The 26,820-nt window shown below is 40.8% G+C and overlaps 1 protein-coding gene across 1 annotated transcript in view; it reads right to left on the bottom strand.

Annotated features, from left to right (window-relative positions):
• Window positions 1-23,947, bottom strand: part of CSMD3 (CUB and Sushi multiple domains 3) — a 609,188-nt gene extending 585,241 nt beyond the window's left edge. Inside the window, 1 exon segment of the mRNA XM_030493685.1 lies at window positions 23,056-23,947. Within this exon segment, the coding sequence (XP_030349545.1) occupies window positions 23,056-23,233 (178 nt within the window). The 5' untranslated portion in view covers window positions 23,234-23,947.
• Between the last annotated feature and the right edge of the window lie 2,873 nt (window positions 23,948-26,820).

Genomic DNA, 26,820 nt, shown 5'->3' with positions numbered 1-26,820 from the left:
ATGATACTGATAACAATAATCTTGATAAGCAGAATGTCCACCATCTAACCAAAAATCAGACAAGTCTATGCAAAACACCTAGCACCAGCAGACCAAACGGCGTCTGTAAGTGGCACTGAAAGACGTGTGAATATAAAGTGTGGTACTGCTAATGACTGAAGATTTTGCATGGACTTAATGTACTGATGAAATGATAATTGTTAATAAACTGTGCAATAGAATATAATCCAAAGTGCAATGCATGATAGAGTTAAAAAATCATAAACACTTAGAATCAGAAGATTAAAGACTATGTCTAATCAATCTGTTCAGGACCAGCTGCCACTAGAATTTGTTCTGGGAGCCTTTTTTTTCTTCTTTTTTCATCCTACCAGTTCTGCTTCACATATAATACATTTGTATTTTAGTATCACTTCACATTCTCTCAGTGGACTTTTACACCAGGAGTTCCTACAATAGCATCTTTGTCTATATTTGAAAGTAAGGCTGTCCCAAATAGAGAAAACCACATCTGGCATGTGACTAAAGCAATTCAGTTATAAATGGGTAAGGTAAAACAGCTGTTTTTAGGAAACGGAGTGAATACAACAAATAATCCCAGTCTCTAATAAATTACTCTGAGACAGAATATGATGAAGAGAAATCACTGAGAAAACGGCTTGAGTCTTTATTACCACAAAATGTTTTGCATCCAACTAATAGTATAAATGTATGAGAGCTAACATATTGACAGAGACTAAAAAGACAAGAGCAATTAAAATCCTTATAGTCAGCATGAAAGCTTTTCAACATTTACTTTTCAACATTAGTCAACATTTACTACTAGAAAGGACTATCAGATTTTTTTATGTCTAAGCAACACTGTGAAAATCCATTAAGAAAAAGTTAGCTATGCCAGAGATAATTAGAAAACTAGAACTCTGTTAAAGATGCTGCTTCTTTACTAACACCTCGAAACAGTGCCAGTGTTTACTAGCTGACACTGTGTGAAGTGCAGCTTTTAAACACGGTGCTCCTGATCAGTCCTAGAGAGAACTGAGAACTGTATTTTAGAATACAAATAACACAAATCACTGGGCAGATCATCTGCTTGGGTGTCACCTTTTCCCCTAGTTCAAGCATAGAACATTTGTGGCTTATTTTGAATGTCAAACAATAATTATATGATCATATATTGTAAATTCTTTTTAGCAATGGAGAGAATTAGTGCTGGGTTTGCCTATGTTTCACTACTCATATCTGTGAAGTCTATTTTGCTAATTTTTAGCTACTGCTATGGACCTGAAACCCTTTGAAGTCTACAAAGTGGGCCCAATGAACTTCGGATTTGTATTGAGCACAATACCGCATTATAGTGCTGTTTATTTCAGTATTTGACAGTGCAAGGAACTGCATGTAATCCAGAAACAGTATGGTATGTATGGTAATCTTTGTGAGATACTGTGTTTTAAAGACTTGCCATAGGATCTTTTATTTAATTAATTATTTTTTCTCTGTTTCCTCCCTATTGAAACGGTTGAGCAAAAAAAGCTGATTGTTACACTACTTTCTTTAATAAAGCAATTAATAGTTTAATTTAAAATTGTTTCAATTTGTTTCTGTACATATTTTTTGTCCTTGCTAATCTGACATGTATATGTATGAAGCAATGGACAAGAGAGTCTGCTTCAAAGATCATGCTAACTTTTCCTCACTGCTAACACAGTGAGGTTCTGACACTTCCTGTTATAAATAATGATAATACTGGCTGGTTGAGATTATATTTTCAGGTGCTAAACTCAGGAATATACAAGTTAATAATTACATATTTTCCTATTTTCAAAAGCTGCAGTCAAAGTGTCCTTAATGTTAATATTATATACTGCATGAAAACAAGGTCACTGCCTAAAGAAGGTTGGTTGAGATAAGGCAGAACTGAGGTAGAATGGAAATCTATTTATGCTGCTGTAAAATTCCTTAGAAAGTCTTTTTCCAGTTGGGAAAAAAAAAAAAAAGGGGAAAAAAAAGAAAAGAAGTTAAAATAGACCTCCTTCTGCTTTAACTTTGATGAGTTGAATGATTTTGCTTTGAGATCTACAGATGGCTCCCTGAAGCTGCGATTCCCCATTACATCTCAGCATGTCTGCAGTTCAGACATTGTCAATAATGAAAGCACTTGTAACTGTACATAGTTTAGCTTTCTTTCATTATGTTCCTCTTAGAAAAATCACCTCCCATTCCCTTATCATTCACATGTCCCTCAAAGTACAAATGACTTCATACAACACAAGCACAATACAGTAACAGGCATGAGCCAAAGAGACCCATGAACTAGAGTTAGGAAGCTGGCTGCTAGGGAAACTAGCCTTCATCATGACTGCATTTTCTTGTTCTTCTCTAGTGGAGGGGAAAGCACAGGGGCTGTTGCCAAAGGCATTATGAGCCTGAGAAATTTGCTATAAATTTTAGGCAAAGTGACAATGATAGAAATATTAACATTCTCATTTTTTTATGCAGTGATAAAGTGAAGAACTGCATTTTTGTTGAACGTTTGTATCACTTTTGTCTTAACTTTCCTGACTAGCTTGGTATAAATTGGTAAAACATAATATTGAAGTATTGCTGATGTTCTTACCATTGTGTAATTTAGCTCTTATATTCATGGAGGGAATAAAAGTAGGAAAAAAAATCTGTTATGTTATGCAACAAAACATTAATAGGAGAATACGGACAGAATGGGCAAACTTCATACATGCTGAAGAAAACATCCTAGGAAAATGAGAAGCATAAAGATGATAATTTGAAAATAATATGATGTTTGTATGCAAATAAGATGCTGATGATCTTCCTTTTCTTACAGTATATTCCACTAATTTGCCACAAGGCAATATAAAAAGCAATAACAGTGAGCTAGTACAGTAGGAAGCCTTTGAATGTTCAAAGGGGACATTCAATCATTTAAGACTCACAATATAACATAGTGTGAAATTGTGATAATACGGTGGGAAACAGCCTACTTAACATAGAGGATGCTCCACTCTGCATGGCTGCTTTTGTGCTCTGTGGAGGAGCATCCGGCATTCCCTGCAGGTCTGCTTGCTCTGTACAGGTGGGCGGCTAGGCTGGCTCATCAACGGATAAAACTCCCAGCCAAGGGGACAAAACAACAGGAGGATACCCAAAAGAATTGCTATAGAAGTAATGTTTGCATGGAAGTAACAACTTTTAACCCAAAGGATCACAAAGTGTATTATGAACTGAAATTCAAACTGTCCTTTATCTGTCTCTATGGAACAGGGTTTCTGGAGTCAGGCCAGACTGTTGCCTGAACATGTTGCCCTAAATGCACACACAAGGATCATTTGGCTCTTTTTTCCTCCTTTCTCACTCCCAACAGGGAAAGTCATCCACTGTTTGTGAAAGCTCAGACTTATGCTGAAATAAAAAGAACCCCCAAACTGCTTCTCAAATAAGAACAAATCAACCAACCAAACAAAACCCTACCACAAGAATTATAATGGAAACAGTAACAAAAATTGATTTTGGTGAGGTTGCTCAAGCTCAAGCACCAATATACAGGTGTTTGAATTGCATCGGGGAGAAGAAGTAGGATTTCAAATGTAGAACTAAGATCATTAATTTAGTTACAGTTAACTAGTAACCTACAGTACATTTTTCTTAAAAGGCAGAAACAGTTAACAATTCCTTTTTCTTATTGTTTTTGCAAATATAGAATTTAATGTCTCAAATTTGTACTTAAGTCTTTGTAATATGTAGAATGAGACACTCTTGGGTAATCCTTTTTTTCCTTTGTTTTCTGAAATTGGAACTTTTTTCAGGAATTAATATAGATAAGAAAAAAATTATATGCTCTTACAAAGGACTAAGTTCACAGCTGGGAGTAAGTGAAAGAGGAAACACACATGCTCATGAGTTTATTTTGTAGTTGTGTAACAGCAATTCAAGAATCTGCTGCCCCTCAGCTGAAATGTGCTGATGGATTGTAGGAAGTAAATTACTTCAGTACTTGTAATCATGTAAGTTTGACTGTATTGTGATATTCCGTGAATTACATGAATAGACATGGAGAAAGTTTCATAAGCTAACATAGATGGTCAGCAAGTTCAGAAGAATGAGGCACCGAGTGGATGCATGGGTCTAAATGGCAATGTTGATACAGTTGTTCAGTTGTCGGTTTTCTTTTTCGTATATTTGAGCATTTTAAATAAGATTATTCACTCCAGTAGACATCAGGGTTTCAGAGGCAAGACTTGATATATTAATGAGCTGAAACTCAGAAATAACCCATATATAAATGCAAAATGAAAAGAAATACAATTGTGAAAGTGGAATAATTCTCAGAAAAAATAGAAATAGTTGGAAGTTTGGGAATAAATCCTTCCATACAGCTTGACCTTGAACACTAGAATTTTTGTGCTGTCTGCACTGGATTTGGACCTGCCCAGCTTCTCAGAACAGTTACAAAGCAAACCACTGTTTTTTTATTAATATGCAGATATAAGACAATATTACTTGCTCTTTTTTAATTTGCTGTTTATGTAACTGAAAAGAATCTTGAAATCATAACCCTAGAATGGGCATATAAATAGTTTTTTATGAATAATTATTCATGATTTCCATCTGTTTAAAGTAACTAAAGCAGATTATATTTGACCCACTAACTTCGAGATTTTATTTTTGTTTTTCTCCAGCAAAGGACAGCAGCAATTCCCTTGAAGCCAATTCTTATACAACTGTAAAGAACTGAAGACTTCAATGTGCATTTCAAACTACAATGTATATCCTGATTTTTTTTTTTGGCCATCTAGTCGTGAATTGCAAACCAAAGTACCTGAGGTTTTACTAACCCACAAATAATGAATCTGATAATGGAGAAATTAACTTATTCTGTTTTTCTCTTAATTATTACTTGCAAGAATACAGTTATTTGGTTTGGAACTGTGCATGTGGTATTAAACTCATATTTATTAATTTTGCATTCAAACAAGAAACTGAGCTAAAGAAAATTCGGCACGGAGGAGACTCCAAAATAGCAGTTAATCCAATTTTTGGCAACAGTAAGTCATAATAATGACCAGGCCAAAAAGGTCTCTGTACTTCTGTAACATTCAAAAAAAATAGAAATACTCAAGCTTTGAGATCACAGTAAAGACAAACATCTGCACTGTAATAACACTGTTCTCTTAAATCAGACTTAAATTATTTCTCAAAGGGCTATAAACACAAACTCTGCTTTAAACACAAACTCTGCTTCCACTCAATCCAGAGATGCATCAACCCTACGAATACCTAATTTACACATAACATTATGTAAAAAGCTCTTGGTATTATGCTTTTTTAAACAGATAGGACTATGCTTAGAAGTAGTTTGAGCAGACATGAGTATTGAATAGTAGTATGATTTTTTTATCTTGATCTAAAATAATGCCAAACAGTACCAGCAAACAGATAAATTCTTATGAGCTTGCATTAAGTATGTTGAATTGTCCTGCGTAAACCCCACAAAAATAAAGTTTTCCCATGAGCCTGTACAGAGTTTGCAAAATACGTGGTGGAACAATCATAAGCAGACATATCAGCACTGCCGTCCTCTTTTCACGGAGAGCAAAAGTCTTCTTCTGGCTTGATAGAGGGTATTCTATGAAAGTGTTGTGGTTTAACCCCAGCAAGCAAATAAGTACCACACATACACACCCCCCGGTGGGATGGGGAGGAGAATCAGAAAAAGATAAAACCAGTGGATTGAGATAAGAGCAGTTTAGAAACTGAAATAAAGTATGATGATAATAATAATAATAAGAAGAAGAAGAATGAAATGGTAAATAGAAAAAAAGAGAAAGAGGAATAAAATTTAAAAAAACCCCAAGTGCTGTTCACCAGCTGCCGATCGATACCCAGCCTGACCCGAGCAGTGATAGGCACCTCCTGGCCAATTCCCCCTGGTTTATATACTGGGCATGATGTGCTGTGGTATGGAACACTCCTTTAGCTAGTTCGGGTCAGGAGTCCTGTCTCTGCTCTCTCCCAGCTACTTGTGCCACTCCTCGCTAGCAGAGCATGAGAGACTGACAAGTTCTTGACTTAGGGTAAGCACTGCTTAGCAACAACTGAAACAGCATGTTATCAACATTATTATTCTAAAGCCAAAACACAGCATTGTACCAGCTACTAGGAAGAAAATTTACTCTATCCCAGCTGAAACCAAGACAGACAGGTAAATAATACTGAAAGAAATTACATAGGATAGGGTTTCTCCTACTTTAACAGAGCCATGTCAATAGGCACAGAGAAAAGGTGGAGATATTGAACTTTAGATAATCTTTTGAGGCTGGACATTTCGGTGGAGTCCCTTTGCTTCCTATCTCTTTTTTACTTTGGTGAGTGTTGCCATTTACAATAGGACAGAAAGGGAGGAACAAACACCAAGTTTTGGTGGAATGATGCAGCTCCACAAATTATCCTTAAACAGTCCAATAATGAGGAGTGTTCAAAAACACTTTGTTTGTATTAAAAAACAATGTAATATGCACTTCCTTTTCCTTAATTTTATTTCTTTTTTTTTCCCCCCACTCTTTTTTCTCTCTTTTCTTTTTTTTTTTTCTTATCACATTGAAACAAAGGACTGAATGGATATGTGCTTAGAAAAATGTTACTCAACTATATCTGAAATGTTTCATTTTCATCCACTTATTGCAATACTGAGACTTGGTTTCATGACTTGTCCAACTGAACAATTTTGTTCCTTTGATTTTTTTCATATCTGAGAAAAATTTGAAGTTTTGCACAGCTTTAGACTTTTTTTCACATTCTCCTATGTACTATATATTTACTACTACAACAAATAATGTATTTATTACTTATCTTGAATAAAAAAATCTTGTAACTTTTCCAAAACTTTCTATGTAGATGTCTCCAGGCTCATACTCGTCTTGCTGTGTAGAACATATTGTATTGTTTATCTAAAATGTTTCCATGAACTCTAAATTAAATTGCAGCAATCTTGGTAAGGAGGTAGTTTCCTTCTGGTTTTGTACAGTGCTAAGGAGCTCTTCCTACGTGGCAAGCACCACCAATGCCACTGTGTAATTTATCACTGAGCACTGAGTAGTCAACACACCTAAAACAGTCCCTTTCCCCTAGCATTTAGAAGCAGTTGAGTTTTAGATTAAGAAGAACTATTATTTAATAAATCTCAGAAATGCCACTCAGAAGATTGGGAAAGGAAGTGTAGAAGGTTATTTAACATACTCTGCTTCGAGAATTTAGATAGCAGACTGTAATTACACAAATTGGAATTTAGCCAGCAGATGAAGGCTAATAACAATATTCTGTGAAAAATACCATGCAATCTTTTAGGACCAGACATGCCAGCAACATCTCATTTGAAACATGGCAACTGCAACAGCTCAGTGTCTCTAACACTGCTTGGAATAGGAGTTCAGTTCAAATTCTAGAAAGAAAAGTTCTTCCAACACAATCAGCACCATTTCCTGAAACTCCGGAAATACATTTAAGTTTGTTTTACAGTACTAACCAATCTCATCCTACCTTAGAAGTCCCATGAAAAGCATTCTGATTCAACCCACAAAATATTGCTTTTTGGTGTAGTTGGAGAAGGCAGCCCTCTTCTCCAGTGCTTTTGGGCCTTGACCTAGTGAGGCTGGGTACTTACAAGTCAGATATTGCAGAGCTGAGATGGATTCTTACCTTTCTTTCAATAGCTAAACATAAAACAGGAGGTCCACGACTGAAGTTCAGAAATGTAGGTTAGGTCCTATGTTCCACATACTTCATGTATGAAAGAATTTAACTCCACTTGCATAAACAGCAGCTAATGTGCTAAGGGCTGTGATTTCTGTGGGCTGCCAATAGGGAGCTCTCAAGAAAGAGGCACACTGGAAACTCTTACATAGGCTTGCACTCTCGCTTCATTTAGGCACCTCTGTGAAACTGGGATTACAAGCCTGCCTCTTTATATTGGACCTTCATGCCTGGGCCTTCAACAGCTCTCCCAAACACTGTAAGTGGGTGGTTGAACTAATCTTTTCCATACACTGCATAGCAGCTACAGCTCTTGCCAACTGTCTTGTTCTGGATCTATAGTTTTGTATGGAAGCTTATGAAAGGAGGTGGGAGACAGGCAGAATACTACTCCCACTAAGTGGTTTTGGTTAAAACTGTCACCCAGGAAAAAGGAATTCTGGATCCATTAATCACAATAACTAAGCTTTTTAAATGTAGTCATTGTCAACATATAAGAACCTTTTGATGAGACTCCCCGCCAAAGGTTAATAAAGAAAATAAGTTACCATAGGACAAATGGAAAGAAAGATCCTTTTATCAACTTAAAGCTGGTTAAAGGATAAGAAGCAGAGTACAGCTTAATGATCACTTGCTTAGATGGGGAAGAACCAAAAGCACGGTTGCCATAGGATCAGTGATAGGATCAGTTTTCCTCCAAATCTCCATCCCCGATGGAGTAAGGAGTATGCAGAGAAATTTGCAAGACTGGAGATGATGTGAAGATCCTTTGGGTAATCAAATGATGCATCAGTATTGAGGAACACCAGAATGCCCTCACAAAATGAATGGGTGTACAAGTGGATAAGTAGGTGAGTTTTAGAGATTAACATGCATATAGGAAAATACATCTAAATGATACCTGCGTGATGCTGAACTTGGAACTAAAACTTTTCAGCTCAGAGTCATCACTGACATTTCTCTGAAATCATCGACTTTGTGTTCCATGGCAATAAAGCCCCCCCCCCCTTAAGCATGATCAGGAAGAGTAAAACAATGAGATTAAGACAAAGTGTAACTTATAACCTACAGAAAATCCTGATGTAGTCGTATCTTTAGCACTGTCTGGAGTCCTAATTGCCACTTGTAAGAAGGGCAGAGTGATGTTAAAGAAGATAAGAAATGGGCAAATAGCTAATCTTGGGACTGAAGCAGATGTTTTATAAGCAGAAATTAGAAGTCCAGGACTCTTTCTGGAGAAAGTGGCAGTTTGGAAAGAAGGTATCAGAGCAGTATATTCCTCTGTTTTCCCTCAGGACATTTTCTTCGAGCTTTGTCAGTCCTTGCTGTGGCAGCCTTGGAGAAACTGATTTCATCCTCACAGCAAACCACAAAGGCCAACAATGCTAGAAAACATCCTGTTTCAATGAAGGGCTACTGTGATTGTGTGATAGTTGTTCTGCAGGGATAGCTATGTGCCCTGGCTAGTGCACAGAGATTGTGTGGAGATGGAATAAGGCTGGTACGTTTGAATCACCCATCCTAATCAGTCTCTGCAGAGCACATGTTGTCTAGTTTTTCAGGTGTTTATAGACAAACTGGTGAAGATTTTCACGGGGGGAATGAAAAAGACACTAAGAAAAAGCTTTTCCAGAGAAAACTTGAGATTCTAAAGTTGGCAGATAATGGAGTTTCTCAATTACAGAGTCTAGATAGCTACCTTTCTCTCATTTTTATTATTATTATTCCATTTCATTTTCTGGAGAAGTTTTCTAAACATACTATCCTCTATTTCATTCTCCCCCCAAGTGCAGAAGATTTCAGCACAGGTGGTCAGTATTAAGGCAGTGAAATGTTAATTTCTGTATTTTTTGTTGGTTGTGATTTTTTTTGCCATGTCAAGACAAAGCTACATTTCTTCTAAGATAATTCCTCATTGGCACATTAAAAATGGTTGATTGTATCTGTTTACTCATACCTAACCAGAAAGGTGACTCAAAAAGATTGAAAAATGGAGGTTAAGTTAAACTTTTAAGCATCACTGGCTGCTTTTACAGTTTCACAGAAAATGCTACATCTTTTTTCAAATAACTTTTTTGTTACTTATCTCCATAAGTGGATGTCTCGAAGAAAATACAGCATTGCTACAGTTCAGCATTTCCAACATAAAGCTCCTTTTTTTCCTCCTTTCAAGAATTTATATATTTAACTCCATTATGAAAGATTAGACAGATAAAGAAGCTTTCAGTAGAATCACAATACAGGTAATTACAGGTCTGTTGGCATTTCCATTATGAACTCCATTTAGCATTAAGGGCTTAGCATTTTCCCATGATTTCACAAAATGTCAAAATGAAGGCTGGCATGCAGATTAGTTGCCTGAATGCAAATTTGTTTACACAAAAATATTTAAATCTTCTCAGCTGTTTTTGATTTAGAGATCAGCCAGAAACTTTAAGCTCTTAGGGTTTCTCATGTGCTTCTGCCAACTTCTGGACCAAATCACAGTTTAAAAATATTACTGTTTAATAAACTGTTGATTCATTGTCTTCGAAAGTTTTGAAATTATTTAGACTTTAAAATGGATTTTTAAATTTCTGCTCATCTTGCAACTCTAGCCTTTCTCCTGCCATCTTCATAAATGAATGATGAGTTAGAATAGGATTCAAAAGCCATCATAAAACCTGATAGCAATCTTAAAGTCTGAAACATCTTTTTAGACGCACTTAACTATCATCATAAACCAGTGACCAAAGCCTGTAAGGTTTTTGAGAGTGTCAATTACTTAGCTCACTAGCTCTAGTACCATCTTAGGGTACTGGCCTAAAACAATCTGATGGAGTTCAACAGTTACAGTTTTTCAGCTTCATCAGTTTAGTCCATGCATGGTATGAACAGTTTCGGAGCTGTCACAATCTAAATAATTTACCTGTATTGAAAGGAAGTATTTTGCTTGTTACAGCAATCTGCTCTGTTCTGCTGAAAGTCAATGACAAATCTTTTCATTTCAGTGGGGACAAGCTCCAAAATAATCTACTGTTAAGTACTTCAGTAAGGTTATAATTGAATAGATGATCACTCTTATTCAAAAATACACTTCTCACTTCAGAAGAAGCTTTGAATGGAAAGATTTACAGACACCAAGCAACATGAAGTAGAAACACTGTTAGAAACATTAATTGAGCCATCAATAGAAATGAAATAGGAAAAATAGTATTAAGTCAGGTAGAAAACAAACAGAAAAGATGCTGAGATTGCAAAATACAGATATTCAAGTAGATAGTGGGTATATATAAAATCCTGGTAAGACATGGGCAAACAGGAAAAATCAATGATGCAGCTTCTCAAAAAATGCACAGTCATCCAAGTGTGCCAGACAAAGAATAGGAACCTAGCCCCAGGCGGTCTGTAAATTAAAAGCACAAAAAATGTATGGTACAAAAGCAATAGTGAAAATAAACTTTGTGCAAATGAAGCATGGAGGAAGCAGATGAGGAGAAAACAATCCATCAACTAAATACATCCAAATAATTTTGGCCAGAGGATGTTCACCTACAGACCACTGTGTCCTGGCTAAAAAATGCAAAAAAAAACCCCAAACCCAAACCCAAGCTTTTAAGAATTAAGAATATGTTCTTCAGAAAACATTAAAGTACAGCTCAATCTTCAGAAGTACCTGCAAATTCTTCAATGATGATTCAGTACTCATTGTACTGTGTTCCATGTTTTTTAATAAATGGTCCATTTTTCTTATAATTACCTCAGACTTGCCTTAAATTCTAGCAGGAAGTTCTTGTCTTCTTAATAATTACAGAGATTCTCCTGAGGAAGTTCTCTGCTTAGCTGACATCTGTGGTGCACTCTGACTCTTAAGATTAGAGATTGACTCAACTGTCAATGAATTTCAAAGAGGTGACTAGTACAAGAGGCCCCATAGGGAGCAATTTGGAACAGTACATTTCAAAAGTCAGATACATAGCAAACTCTCCTGATTTCATTGAAATGCTCAAAGTCAATCTTGGAACAAGTGAGTAACAGAATACCAACAAATATGGCCCTGTTTTAACCTAGGTGATTTTTTTTTTTTTCTTCCCCTATGGCACCTTTTTTTAAAAAAATAAAAATAAAAATTCATATACAATATTCTGTAGAATCCAGAATCCTGACTAATCTGTTTTGGTCATCTCAGAATGACGATATCACTAAAGGATACAGCAGTAATACCAGATCTGTAAAATTTCCCTTTCCATGTCACATCAACAGTATACATTGGAGCTTGAAAAACAGAGAAGATGCAACTTGGATTTCCAAAATTATAGAATGGTTAGAGCTAGAAGGGGCCTTAAAGATGATTTAGTTTCAACCCCATTTACCAAGTATCTATGTAGAGTATCCATTACATTCAAATGTAATCTGATTCTATAGCGTTTACTTGTATGCAACAGGTAACTTACCTTTAAGTTACTATTAGGTTTTGACCTTTTTTAGTGTGTTTTGAAGTTTCTTTGTTTAGGGTGAAGGGGTATTACTTGGCTAACAAAAAATAATCATGTAGACAGGCACAACAGACTAAAGAATGAAAACAAATATAACTGAAACTCCACTCTTCCAATATTACTTTCTTGCAGATGATTTAAAATCCAAAGAACATCCTGAAAAAAGTTTGTAAGTCTAATCTATGACCATAAGGCTGGGAGGATATTTCATTTCCTAACAGATTACCCTTACACGTTTATTACTCTCGGCCACAAAAGGACTTTACAAATGACATGGAAACTGAAGAGAACTTTCTATATTTTACTGCAGCTTTATGTTTTTTGGGACTTCTCCAGTGGTACTTGTGGAGTGGGAAGAGAGTTTGGGAAGGGAGCCCAGAAGTGCAGAGGAGGCTGGATAAATTGGGAAAAATTACAGCAGCTAGCTGAGGAGCTAGAAATTGAGTGTAGTAAAAATATATAGATAGAGTTTAGGAGAATGGTGGGTTTTTTTTATGGGTAGCTTAATTTAAAACTAGCTGAAATTAGTGTAGAAACTCATACAAATTTAAATGACCTACAACTGTAGTACTAGAGAGATTTAGGAATTGTTGAAGCATATCCCTAGGAAAGTTATGGAAGCAGGCATGCAGGAGTCACCACTGCTGTTGAACTCATTCTGTATTAAACATTTATTCTGTTGCTCAGTGCTGTTTCAGCCAAAGAGCTTTCAGAAGCATAAATTTGTCAGGACATTTACATAAAATAACTGCGTCTTACATTGTTGATTGATGCAACTCCCCACTGCTGACAATGACAATGCCAATAAAATATAGCTCACCTATTTGTCAGGGGAAAATTGTTATCCTTGCATGAGAAGATATGGGAGGTTCTGTTGGCACTGTACCCTCTACAAAAAACACAGAAATTCCATTGCTAGTCTAGTGTCTATGCCATTTTTCTTTTCACAGAAAGGGCTGAAAATTAAACTTTCTCAAGAGTGCTGAACTACTTGAGTAAAAAATTGGGACACTGAAGAGATATAACATTCACATTCTTACAAGATGTCTGTAATTGCTATAAGGAGAATATGGTTGCATTTAGGATAGATGAAAGTTCATTAAATAGAATCTATAAAAACCTCTAAAGAAATATTCTCCCAAATGTCAGAGGTATTTTATTTTCCCAGGAAGGAGTTGCCAAGATTGAAATAAAGGGTAAAGAGGTGATGTTATCAAAGTCTCTGAAGCTAATAACGATGTGAATTGTGTGAGAGAAATGACTGGCCCCCTTCAAAAGAGCTTGCAGAAAGGAGCAGCTATTGAAAAGAATTCTGAATGAAAGTGGTAGAATAGTGTTGAATAGTAATGTGGAAAGGAGTAGGTAATGTTGTTTATATTTGTTTTTGAGTTGAAAATCACACCAAGAAACTGACGACTGAGCAGTCGGTTCCCCTCTTTCAGGTGTAAGAAGACATTTTTCAAGCCTATCAACTGTAAATATTTTGTTTTCTCAGTTCCAGGAAAATCTTTCAGCACTTTTATATGAACAGATTTAATATTTAATATATAATGTGAATGCTGTGAAAATTTTAGCCATTTTAGTAGTAGTATTAAGAGGGAACTATTGTTGCCATGAGTACTGCCAAAACATTCACTTGATAAAGTACAATTTGTATTGTGTTACTTCAATATGCTAGAATGATGAAAATTCTCTAATCAGATAAGCACTTTTGTGTACACTGTATTGATGTAAAGATTTTGGAGAAAATGTCTTGCCCCTTCATTCTGAAATATAAATGATATGTATTTCTTCACTTGTGGTCATTAAAACTGCCATGTCATGCAATTAGCATTGCTAAAATAAGTAGCAGTAGCCGTGTGGTTAAAGTGTCAGTTAGCATAGATGTGTTCAAGGTAAAACACGTACGATGAGCATAGTCATGAATTAAGCATAGGTTCTTGATAGAGCATACCGCTACAGATGCTTGCTACCAGAAGTGTTGGTATGCATTGCCAACAGAATCATAAACAATTTACTTCTGTAATCTTTAGATTTTATAATGCGAGTTTTCCAAAGCACACTTCTATTGCAAATTTCTAGTGTATCATGAAATGCATGACTTCTGTTATAATTTATATTGCTGAGTCAAATGAAATACATGTACAGAAAACTGTAATTCAAAACTCAGTATGAAAAGAAGCAGAGGGAAATCTACTCTCAGAAGTAGATTTGGACTCTTCTGTTGCTTTCAATGGGCTTAATAACAGGCAGTTTAGAAGCTCATTTTATATCCTGTTTTATAACTTCCATTCACCTTTGGATCAAAGCTGATAGAGACACAAAAATGCAACTTTTAGTGCAGACTTTTAAAAGATTAGTTTTAATTAGACTAAGCTTTGATCTCCAAAGAAAACTGCACAGCAATCAAGAAAGCTAACTATTGCAGAAAGTGAAGTTTCCCTTCTGGGTCAGGTTAAATAGTGGTGGTAAGGTTTTGTAATTCAAGTAGTTCCATCTCAATGCTATGATGAAACAAGAAGAATATCTGTACTCTGCATTTATGTAGTTCATTTTAGCGGAGGAGTCTAAACTACACTTGCAGATACCCACTTGCTGGGTATGGAAACAGTTCTGTAAGAAGATAATGATCACAGAGGGATCATTTTAACTGCTACTGAAATATAGCCACCTCTGAGATGTGATATGTCAGCCCCTTTAAATGATAATATCAGTATTAAAATAAAAAATAGCACAGAAATATTTTTTCTACATTTAAAAGGTGATTAGAGGTTTTCATTCTACTAAAAGGTTTTATAGAAACTATATTTCAAAAAAAAAAAACACTAAATCCGTGAGAGTAAATAATTGTGTCAGTTAATTTTTAATGTACTAGGATCAGTTTTTATTAGTATTTTAGAAACAGGTGGTTTTTCTTTTCATCAAGCTTTCTTCCTAACATTCGTTAGCTATCACTACTTGTACTCGTTTTGTTAATGAAATCAGTTATAAATTATAGTAAAACTTCCTTCTGAGATTGGAAATACACAATAAATTATATCATGAGGTAATGATGACTCAGGAAACTAATTTCAAACATTTCAAGCTGTTACCTCTGTCTTTGCAAGATAACAATGGAGGCTGTTCAATTTCTTCATAACATAATCCAATATATGGAACTCATTCCTGTATGGGCTTATTATGCATGTATGTGTACACATATGTGCAAACAAAATTCTGTGAGAATGAAATCAAGTTACAGTGCATAAAGATAGAAAGCTAGTAAGATAGGTTAATATGGGAAAGACAAAATAGAATTCAAGGTCAGAATCTCTACAATTCAAGTAATTACTCAGTCATTTCTGCCTCAAGCCTCCAGATTCTTTTAGTCCTATTGCAAAAATAATCAGTGTTATTTACATGCCTCGGGAAGTGAGAATTCATCACCCTGTGAATCCTTCTGCCATGAAGTTACTTCTTGTTATTCACCTTATTTCTGTGATTCAACGTGAATATGATACATGGCACTATGATCCATTTTATACAAACCAAAGGAAAATGGCAGTCTGTCTCTCTACGCCCATGCTGATTGCATCCCATCTTACATGGACAATCCAATTCTATGAGAGGACCAGTCCTGGTGGAATCCCTTGTATGCCATTCCTTAATACTTTGAGGTTCTCTCTATAAGTAACATTGTTCCTAAGTCCATAAACCTATCCATCTAACACTTCAGACACTGGGAAAGAGATGATGAATTTCCACCATTTTCTTCTTTGACATTTACAACAGTATTCAGCACTTGTGATGCTGGAATTATGGAGCCATAGTAAATCTTATGTAGTCTGTAAGAACAAGCCAGTGAGACCATGAATGCAGATCTGGAAAATTAAATGTAAATATCTACAAAAACCTGCTATGTCTGTGTGTGTGTGTGGATGTATATTTAAAAAAAATCTTCCTCACAGTCCGATAGCCTTGTCTATTCCATTTCCCAGAAGAAATGTTAGATGTTGGGAAGGAGATACTCAACATCTAATATCACAGTCTTTTTCTTTAAGACACAGTCGAGATCTTGTAAAGTACACATTATGCACCCTTCTATTTAAGTCCAAGATAATTGCTACATATTGTCCTTGAATTTTCGATAAATTCAAAGATTCTCTCTTTTTGTAAACAAATCATACAATTTCATTGAGAAGGAAGCATCTTCCACGGAGTTGTTTGAAAGACATGTGTTTAAAGCTCATAAGAGTTTTGGAATTCTGCGATAAACCTTAGCATGAAAATTATTCAATCAAAATGGTTTTGTAGCCTTTTAATAACTACTTCTATCATATGCCTCTCTGATTTGTTACTTAAATATCGCTTCTTCAAATATCTCATGTAATAAAAACTGCCTTAAAATTACAGTGGTCTAAGAAAAAACCAACAACTTAGACCAAACTGTCTGTTCTCTTACTGTTCTTTCCTGGATTGCTTTGGAGTAACTGGAAAACTAATTTCCCATGAAGGCTTTGTTCTATCTTTTCAACTTTAATCATTATGTCCAGAAATACAAGCCGAATGATACTTATCAGCAAGAAGTTGAGTCTGAGACGTCACGAGCCCATTGAATTAGAATTGAAGTTTTCTACCAGTGAAGAAGGAAAAAAAAACCCAAATGGGTTGCCCAGGGAGGTTGTGGATGCTCCATCCCTGGCAGTGCTCAAGGCCAGGTTGGACAGAGCCTTGGGCCACATGGTTGAGTGCCAGGTGTCCCTGCCCATGGCAGGGGGGTTGGAACTAGATGATCCTAAGGTCCTTTCCAACCCTTACTATTCTATGATTCTATGAAACCCAAAACAAAAAACTAACCAAACAAAACCAACAAGCAAAAATACCCAACAACTTTTGCAGCAGATTGTAAAGCCCTTCTTATTACTACCAGTTCCAACTTATCGGATTGCGTAGAATTAATGTTTTACAGATGATTTTAAGTTATTTTACAGATTTTTTCTTTTGACTTACACTGTCTCTCTCCCAGCATTATAGCAATGGACTCACTTGGCCTTGTTTCAAAAGTGCTAACTAGTTCCCCAGGCTTTTACTGAAGACAGATAAAATTGGAAATGATCAATACCTCTGAAAATCAGATAGTGTCCAAGACACTTCTTTTTATAAAAGCAGAGATACAAGGCTATGCTATCTTTCATAACCTTTTCTCTGAAAGGGTGTTATGATTATGCAAATTGGGCCATCCCCATAGGATATTTCAAAATATTCTTGAAATTTCTCTGAACAATTCTGTGCTTTTGTCTACATTAGATTCAATGGTCACAAATCTCAATTTTTTGGGGTTGACCTGTGTAGCATATTAACAACACTGGGTTATTGCCAATTTTATTACAAGCTTTCATACTACTCAGTGCTTTCAGCCAGATGCAGAGTGTGAATGATGGAGGTTGTACGGGAAGAGAAGGGAAGTGAAGCAGAAGGATAAAGAAGAAAAATGAGTGAAGCACAGGCCAGTCCGTGCCTCTTAAAACATGGTGTTCCAAAAGCAGCCTCTAGCTCAAAAGACGCAAAACTGCTGGCTGCTGAAATCCAGGATAACGTGCTAGTACTCTGTACATGTATTTCTCGTATCTTTCCCTAGACTGCTGCTAATAGTCACTGTTGGAGATAAAGGGCAGTAAGCTACATGAGTAACTGATCCTATTTGACTTGTTCCTCAAAACCAACAACAAAAAACAAACACACCCCCTCCCCCCCAAAAAAAAAAACCCCAAACCAAAAATTCCCACAAGCAAACAAGCAAAATACCAGGCAGACTACAAGTTTCTGCTGTTCACTGCACGGGAGTTTTGGAAAAGGATTTGGGATTTGAAAACACATCCATGCAATTCTTTAGGTCTTGCGGGATGGTGTTTCCAAGTCAAGATGTTGGTAACAGAGCTGGAGATAGAACACGTCCCCTCTTCGGCCTGTGGGTTGCTATAACCCCCAGCCTGCTCTCTCTAGGAAGGGGCTCGCCGTGCGCGGGGGGTATTTCTGTCCCTAGTGCTGTCTCAGACTTGCAATCAGAACACTTGCAGGAGTAAGCATGCCAAAGTAAGCAAAGCCAAGCGACGGAAGACTGTATTAAGAAGGACTCTGTGGAGGTGCGGCTGCGGAGGCTGGTGCCGGTGTCGGGCGCGGTGGAGTGCGCTGACGAGGGCTGTCGGCGCTCCGTGCTGGCTCCGCCTTGCGACCGCTCCCTCGGTCTAAAAAAGTGAAAAACCGGAGTCTACAGGCGACGTTCCTCTGTGCCCTCTGTGGGTCCCTGATGCAGGGCAGGGCGCGGTGGTCCCTGCGACGCTGCTGAGACCGGTTGTTTGTTCCCTCATTTCTAACCTGCCGAAGAGGAGGAGGAGGAGGAGGAGGAGGAGGAGCCGTGCGCTAGGCGTAGGGCTCAGCGGAGCCTTGGCTTAGCCCCGAGAAGGCGGGGACGAGAGGGGTAACTTTGTCTGCATCCCTGCAGAACTGTGCGGCTCGAAAAGATGCGCTGTATGCAGCCCGCTGAGCAAAGCCCTGCGTGATCTGCGGGAGCTTGCGGGAAAGTGGCACCGTGGAAGAGCTGAGCCTGTGCGTGACGAGGAGTTGAAAACCAAGGACGACGTTGTCCCTTCTCTCGTCAGTGTCTCCTAGTACCCCTGCGTGCGTACACACGCACAAACACACACACTATCAGACGCGCACACACGCACAAAGATGCAGCAGCGGCAGCGACCATCTGGCTCTGGGGAAACCGAACCCGCCGTTTCTAACCCAACAGTTTCCGCTCCGGGGACCGAGCGAGCACCCCGCTGCGCCCGCCCGTGCCCCGCCGAGGAAAACCATCGCCGGGAACCCCATAAGCCAAGGGACCGCGAAGGAAGCGGTGGGGAGGGGCTGCCAGAGCCTGAGGGGAGCAGGTGGGAATGGAGGAGAAGATAAACTAATGGACTTGATCTTAAAAGTCTTTTCCAACCTAGCTGATTCTATGATTCCATTCAATGATTCTGTGACTGCAGAGGTGGCTGAAAGCAGCAGGGCACACTTTGTCCCTGCTAAATATTCCCACATGTCAGGTATCCATCACTGGAAATGGAAATCCTTTCCATTTTCTCATCACTGCTTCTGTCAATGAGCCGTTTAAAATCTCACTGCTTCACCTCCCTTTCATTTTGAAAGCTGCCCTTGTTCTGCTTGTCACAACTGCAACAGGGGAACAGAGGAACAACAGCAGAGGCAAAGCCTCATTTTATCCAGGCAGACAAAAAAGCAGACCTTGGTGCTCTCTGATCTCTGTCTTGGAGCGACAATAACCCGAAAAGGTGGAGAAGTCTTGTGGTCTCTGGTCATTTCACCTGATTTCCCCTCTGGTTTGCTTCCACAAACAGATCACTGACATTTATAGGGGGTTTTTTTTGGTGGTGGAGGGAGTTGCCAAACTGAAGGGGTGCAGGTATCAGTGATTTCTCTCCTAAATTCCAGGAGGCAAAGCTCACTGATGCAGGTTGTTTTGTTATTGTATTTTTTTCTCCCTCTCCTCCCCTTTCTGTAAGGAGTTGGATGGTGGAGGTTTCCACTCCCTCCTCTTCCAAGTTTGGTTTGTATCTCCCATGCCTAAATGGTGCTCCTCATTTCTCTTATGGTAGGGGTGAGGGAGGAGGGGAAGGAACTTTCCTAGGTGTCTTGCACATCTAAAGGGAGGAGCACAGGATCCATCATCCCCTGCACCTGGCCAGGCATCACCCTGCTTTGCATTTTCTAAGGGATGGGTTGTGTGTGTGTTGTTTGTTGTTTTTGTTTGTTTGCTTGCATGCCATCTCTCCCTTTTCAATGATGTAATTTATTTGCTTTTTCACTCAATGTCTATCTGAGGAAGATTTTGTTGGAGACTGATCCATCGTATAACAGATACTGTGTAAGCAGTTAAAGATTTTAATTCAAAAAGGTATAATTCCTCTTCAGCTTTTCCTACCATTCCTTCTCCAGCAGTTCTGCCAATTTCCTTCCTTCCATTTTCTCCTTCTTTCTTTCTTCTTCCTTTTCTAGCCCCTCCCAAGTATTGTTGGAAGGTGCCAGGGAAGCACAAATTTATGGACAAATGTGAAGATCTTTTTTGTCTATATGATATATACAAGGAACACATAATTCATCAAATCAGCACGGCTCCATAAGCACCCTGGGATAGTTTGACACCTGTAACAGTGGGATAGCTGGGGATTGAGACTGGAGAAATGGCAACAAGACAAGGACAAAAGGGCCTGAAACGCAGATACCAAGCAAGGCTGTGGAAGTAGTCTGGATGAAACCTCACCAACAGTTTCGGTGTTATGATGTGGTGCTAGACTATTCAGCAGAGGTGATTAAGCAAGGAAGGGTATTGGCTGGAGCTTTGTGGAAGTGAAGGGTATGGGCTGGAGGTGGGGTTTGGTGACAAGGCCTTGCCAGGCAATGGTACAGCAGATGCAGGATCTGGGGAGTCACCTTGCTCCCAACATCTGGAATATTTTAAATGAGCAGGTATTCATTCATTGTTTGCCTCTGCCATGGTTTCTGGGAGCAGAAGCATGTACTGACAATGGGAATGTAAATCAAGGTAAAATGTATTCATTCACAGGAGTGGGGAGAGAATATAAATGCCCAGAATAGATGCAATGCTGCAGCGAGTCTAAGCCAGTTCTATGGAGCTTGGCTGCCTGAAGAAGCCTACACCCAGGATGTAAAATCTGACCTACTGGAGCTGCAGTTGCTGAGACAAACCCCCCAGTCCAAGGAAAGCCTATGGAAACCGCCAGGGTCAGCACCCAGGAAGCTCAGGCCCTGACCATAGAAAGGAAGTCACTTCACAGCATCTCTCTGGGACCGTTCGTCGGCAGGAAAAGAAAGAGCCAGTCTTGCAAAGCATGTTTTGTCTCTTTCTCTTGCACTGTTTTAGGTGCTCCATCCCGGCTTTGCCCTCCGCATCCAGTGTTTTTTCCTTTCCTCATGCCCAAGGGCAAGCGAAGCGGCTTCTCAACAGGTGCTGTGGAAACTTGCACAGCTCCCGCGGCCATCGCGGCGCAGGGAGAACCGCCCGAGCCTTGAATTTTGTAGGATGCTGCCGCCCCGCGACTCGTGCTCACCAAGCAGCTGCCTCGGCAGCAGCCCCGGCGCCCCCCCTCCGCGCCCGCGGGGCACCGCGCAGCCAGCCCATGGCTTCCAATAGTCGCACCCGGCGCAGAGAGCGCGTTAATGGCAGAGGGCTGACCCAGGGAAAACAGATGCCTCCAAAGCCCCGGGTCGGTCTTGATCGCAGACCTCCCCTAGAACGGGGCAAAGCTCATGGAGCAGCTCGCGCCAATAGATGCAAACAGAAAGAAGTTGCCTGTAATCCAAATGTGCATTAATGTCGCAGGAAAGCCCCCTCCCCTTGGATCCCCCGTGTCAGGATAACGTGGGATGAGGTAAAAGCCCTCGACATGCTCTCTATGAAACACGAATTATCTTTTCCACACGATGCAAATGGGGGGACAAGCAGCTGCAAAGCTCTACAATAAACTGTTTCATCCAAGGCAGAGCCAGCTTGGGAAAGCACGCTTTCGAATGCCGCCCCCCCCAAACACCTCCTTCCCACCGTGCTGGCAACCTCTGTAGGCGATAACCAAGTCTAAAAACTCGGAGAGGATCGATAATGTCTACTAAATATTCTGGGAGGGTATAAGTGTGGCAAGGAGGAGGAATGAGGAGGGGGATAAAAGGGTGATTAATCAGATATTAATCACCGGCCACAAACAAAGGGAGATTATTTCGGGTAGGCAGCCGACTGTGGGGAGTTGCAGAATAGATCCTTTTACTAAAGGCACGCGTGATGGGATCAGCACTTCACCCTTTAGCGATGCCTGTGTAATTTTGCAGGTGCACATTATTCAAGCCACATATTTCTTCTTCTCTCTGTGTGTAGCATTTCCCTTAACTGTCTGCAAGCACAGACTTAGTGGAGATATTTATGCCGCTAACTAGAGGTTTCCTTTTTGCTCTCCCTTCACGAACACACAAGCAGGAAGAAAGCAAAATAGCTCTTGCACAGAAAAAAAAAAAAGGGAGACCAAAACCACCCCAATACGCACCTCCTACCACACACATGAGGGGAAAGGGACCAGAGGAGGGAAGAGAAAAGGTGTCGATCTTTGCACACAGCGGCAGACCATGCCTTCAAGGCTGAATTGCTAACGCACCTTGTCGGCAGGCGGGGAGCCCCGCATGCATGCCAACAGCTGAGCCAGAAGCGCATTTCGGGCTGCGCGACCGCTGTGCGCACGCTGGGCTCCTCCGTAACTTTCCCCACACAAGGGGTTAAACTAATAAGTGCATCGATACAGGCATTCCCGCAAAGAGCCCGGGCTCGACCGAAAACCAGAAATGTAGGTAAACCTTCTCCCCCTACCCCGCAACACACATAGACACTACCATCATTACCCCTCAAAAAAGCCATCCGGTGGGATTTGCTGGAATATACACTAGTTAGAGGCTATATGAACCAACTCACGTCTCCGTTTGAGCATACTGCAAGAATATTTATTGAGCCCCAGCTCAGCCACTGCATTGAACGCCAAGGCTGGCAAGCAAATATATTTCCTATCTCCGAGGAGAGCTCTCAATCAACTCCTTCTTTCCTCCCCGCTTTGGCCATCATTTATATCTTTCCATTGCAAAGTACTCAGGATAAAAATGTAAATTAAGAAATAAATATATCTTGAAACACACCTTGGTATAACAAGGGGAGAGGTTGCAACGCCCTGACCGAAAGCAAACGGACCCCTAAAAATATACACCTCAAATGCTACCCTACCTTTCACACACGAAACCATCAACAAAAAGACGAGGTTCCAAAATGTAAATCCACTTTTAATCTCCATTTTCTTCACCAGGATGAAGTCCAGCCGGCCGCATTTAGTACATTCCCTTTCCCAAAAGTCTGTTAATTTCGATTCCTTTGTACGGGTTTCCTCTCTGCAGATCCCTTTCATATTATTCTTGAGAGCTCCTAATTCCTATTCCTCGGCCAGGCGCAGCGGAGTTGTTGCTGTTGATGGTGCGCGGTCACAGCTCGGAGTGAATGGTGTTTCTGGGATACCACAGCAACCTTGACGAGGACTCAACCATCTCTCCAACAGGGGCACAAAGTCTCAGCTACTCTCGATCGTGTCTTTTCCTTCCCCCACCCCCCCGCTACCCCAACTCCCTGCGCAGCCGAAACCCACCACAATCCGGGCTCGTTACAGCATCCTTCGGGAGCCACGGAAGAGCATCTTAAAGCTCAGGCACTCTCTCCAATAAACTCCAAACACTATTTGCATTCGAGATCCTGCCCCCGCCCCCCCTAAAAGAATCAATTCTGCCTGGGAAAATGGCTCGGGAGAGAGCGCGATGGCGAGGGCTCCGCGGCCGCCAGCGCAGCCCCGAGCAGGAGACGCGGCGGGGCGCGTCCACTCCCCCGCCGCGCGCGGAAACAATCACTGCCTCGTTATTAACGACTCACGTGCGGTGCGTGGGGCTGCCGGCGTCACTACACGCACACACACACACAAACGCGCCCTCGGGCACAATCCCCGCACGGCAGCAAGTGCGTCTCAGAAGGGTTTGCAAGCTAATTGCTCTGCGCGGAGACATTAATTACAGGCCGGTCTCGGGGAGGCGGCGGCCACAGCCGTGCCCGCAGCGGAGGGGCTCATCGCCCTGGCGGTCGGGGGTAGGCAGCCCGGCGCAGCGGCCACTGGGGGGGGGATATAAGGGGGGAAGCAGCGGCGGCGCCGCCCGGCGGGCGGGGCAGTGCCGGGCCGGGCTGGGCCGGGCTGGGGAGGGGGGCGCGGCGGCGCGGCCGCAGCTCTGCCAGGAAGAGCGCTGGCGCCACCTAGCGGCCGCGCCGCCTCGCCGCTCGGCGGGGCTGGTGGGGGACGCTGCGGGGGGAAGCTCTGCGGGAGCGGGGAAGAGGGAGGGGCTCCGTACGGGGCGGGGGGAGCCAGTGCCGGTACCGACCCGCTGTGCGGGGCTCGCGCTGCCGGTTTCCGTCCTTGCCCGGCGCAGCTGCCGTGCAAAGGTGCGCGTGGTTCACTGCGTCGCGGACAGCGTGCGGAGGGTGCGCGCAAGCCACGCCTCCGGTGCAGAGGTGTTTGTTCGACAGGGTCCGGGGAGGGGTGGTGTGTGTCTGTGCGCGTGTAGATGTGTGTGCACACATGTAACTGCTCTGCGGTGCGGGTGCGCCTGTGAGGGCCTGCCCGTGTGAGTGCACGTGTGGTGCGGTGTTTGCGTGAGTGTGAGTTCTGGTGTGTGTGTGCGCCTGTGAGTGTTTGCACCTGCGAGTGTCTGTGAGTGCGCATTTCTGTTTATGTGCGTGTTGTGCTGTGTGAACGTGTGTGCACATGAGCGTCTGTGGTGTGTGTGAGTGTGTGCATGCATGTGTGCATGTATTCATGTGTGTGCCTCTGCTTGTGTGATTCTGTGCATGAAAGTGAACGTGTGTGTGCAAGCATCTAAGTGTGAGAGTGCATGGATCTGCTCATGCATGTCTGTGTATTTTGTATGTGTGTCTGTGTGCATGTGTTCTTACACGTCAGTGTGTGCCTCTGGACATGCTTTTGTCAGGTTTTTGTACTGCATCGGTGTGTGTATGTGTTCATTGACACAGTTTTACATGTGTATGTTTTTACATGCATGTGCCCATGGTGCACAAGTCTGCACATGTGTGAATGCATGGGTATAATCTGAAGTGAACTGGGCGTGAACACGAGTGTGTGAGCCAGGAAGTTCTGGCAGGCAGTCGCAAAGCGTGGATCTGTATGACTGCACAGGGGGTTTGCATTTCCCCACATTGAACAGCGCGGGTGGTTTTTGTGTGTGCATGGAGTGCATTTGGGGAAAGGTATGTTCTGGTTAGGAACTATTTTCAATGGGTATGGATGTGAGGAGAGGTTTTATGTATATGTGTAGGTGCATATGTGAATTTTTATGAACGTATGTATATATAAATAATACATGCAGTAGTATCACAATATAGTTGAAAATAGTACTTAAAAAAATCTAGAAAGGTAAAGATTCAGGTTTATGCCAGGAGCACAATGCAGAGGAGGAAGTTTGCATAGAGAAGAGTCCGCTCCTGTGTGGGTGTAGGGGTGAGCAGTGTGCCTGCCTTCCACTTTTACTTACAGCCATGCCCTGTTTTAGTGAGGCTGCCAGCATTTAGCTGAGTGTGGCCCCACATGACTGACTGGTCTCTGTAGCTGTAAGACTGTGTGTAGCTGGCGTGAGACTAGAGTATCTTTAGCTGCAAGGGCTGATGCTAACCAGCCCCATTGGATCCATACAGGTTTGTTTACTGGGGAGAGCCAAAGGTATATATTTCATGGCCTCGTGAACTGTCTACAGCCCTCTATTGCAGACACATAAGTCTTGGGAGTGTGACTGCTGTAATTGAAACTTGGTGGGCCTGTTGGCTTTCGCTGCAATGGCTCAGGAATGTGATTTCACTTGTGATAGCAGCCTTGTGCTGGTGTTGAGGGCAGTGCCACATTAGGATCAACTTTTTGACAATTTACGTGGTTCCTGTTTTAGGTTATGTGGGATGGGTGGAAATCCCTCTGCTTGGAACCTGCCTGCTGTATCCATTAAAAGAATTCCAATATATCTCTCTTTACTATATGCGTGCGTTTACATTTAGGCATGCATGAGTGTAACTGGAATCCTTTTTCAAGGATTCATTTTTCAAGAATGATTGAAAACTGAAGGGAGACTTGTGCTTTCAGAATAGCACGAATGGCCGCACTTCTAGTATTCGCTGCTTTTTATGTGCTTGGAATAAAGTTCTGCCCTTATTCCCCCAAGAACACTTCCCAGCTCTGGAACTCAGAATCTCCTTGGGGTAAGTACTTTATCAGTTATAGAGAATAAGAAGCCGATATTGAAGACCTAGACTTTTTATTATTATAATTTCTAATTCATGCATTGCTTTGGTGAGTACTTCAATGCCTAACTTATTTAGGAGATTTATTCTAATGCTGTTAGAAGTCATGTCTGCTGTGAGTTACCTGTATTACTTCTGAAAAAGAAATTTTGGGTCATCAGTTAGCTGTTAAATGTGAATGAAGAAATGTTTATAGTTAAAAATGGGATGCCCAAGATATGTTTGTGGAAAAATTCCTGCTATTTTTCAAAGACACTTAGGTTTCCAAGTAATTTAGATGCATTTTAAAAATAGCACTTCAGCTACTTAGGCAAATTTTAGGCATATCTGATAGTATTAGGATTGATTTGAATTTCTTTATAGAACACCCCCAACCTCAAACAAATCAACTCCTCAAAAGCTGTAATGTTGCATTTTTATTGTGGTTGTTTTGTTGTTAAATGCTAGCATCCCATAACCTTTTGAAAGATTCTGGGTTCAAGCTGTAGATTATGCTCTATGTTTCATATTCATATAGTGTCTTCCCTCTTACTTCTCCCTTCTTCCCTTTCATCCTTCCCCTCTTCCTCCCATCTTCTTGCCTTTCTTCTCTCCTTCCTTTCTTTCTTTCTTTCTTCTCCTCCTTCTCTTCCCTTCTTTCTCTCTTTCATTCTTGTG

The sequence above is a fragment of the Strigops habroptila genome, chromosome 1 (assembly GCF_004027225.2).
Source record: "Strigops habroptila isolate Jane chromosome 1, bStrHab1.2.pri, whole genome shotgun sequence".
Taxonomy (NCBI): Eukaryota; Metazoa; Chordata; class Aves; order Psittaciformes; family Psittacidae; genus Strigops; species Strigops habroptila.
Note: the sequence above shows the minus strand (reverse complement) of the source record. Positions and strands in the feature narration are given on the sequence as shown.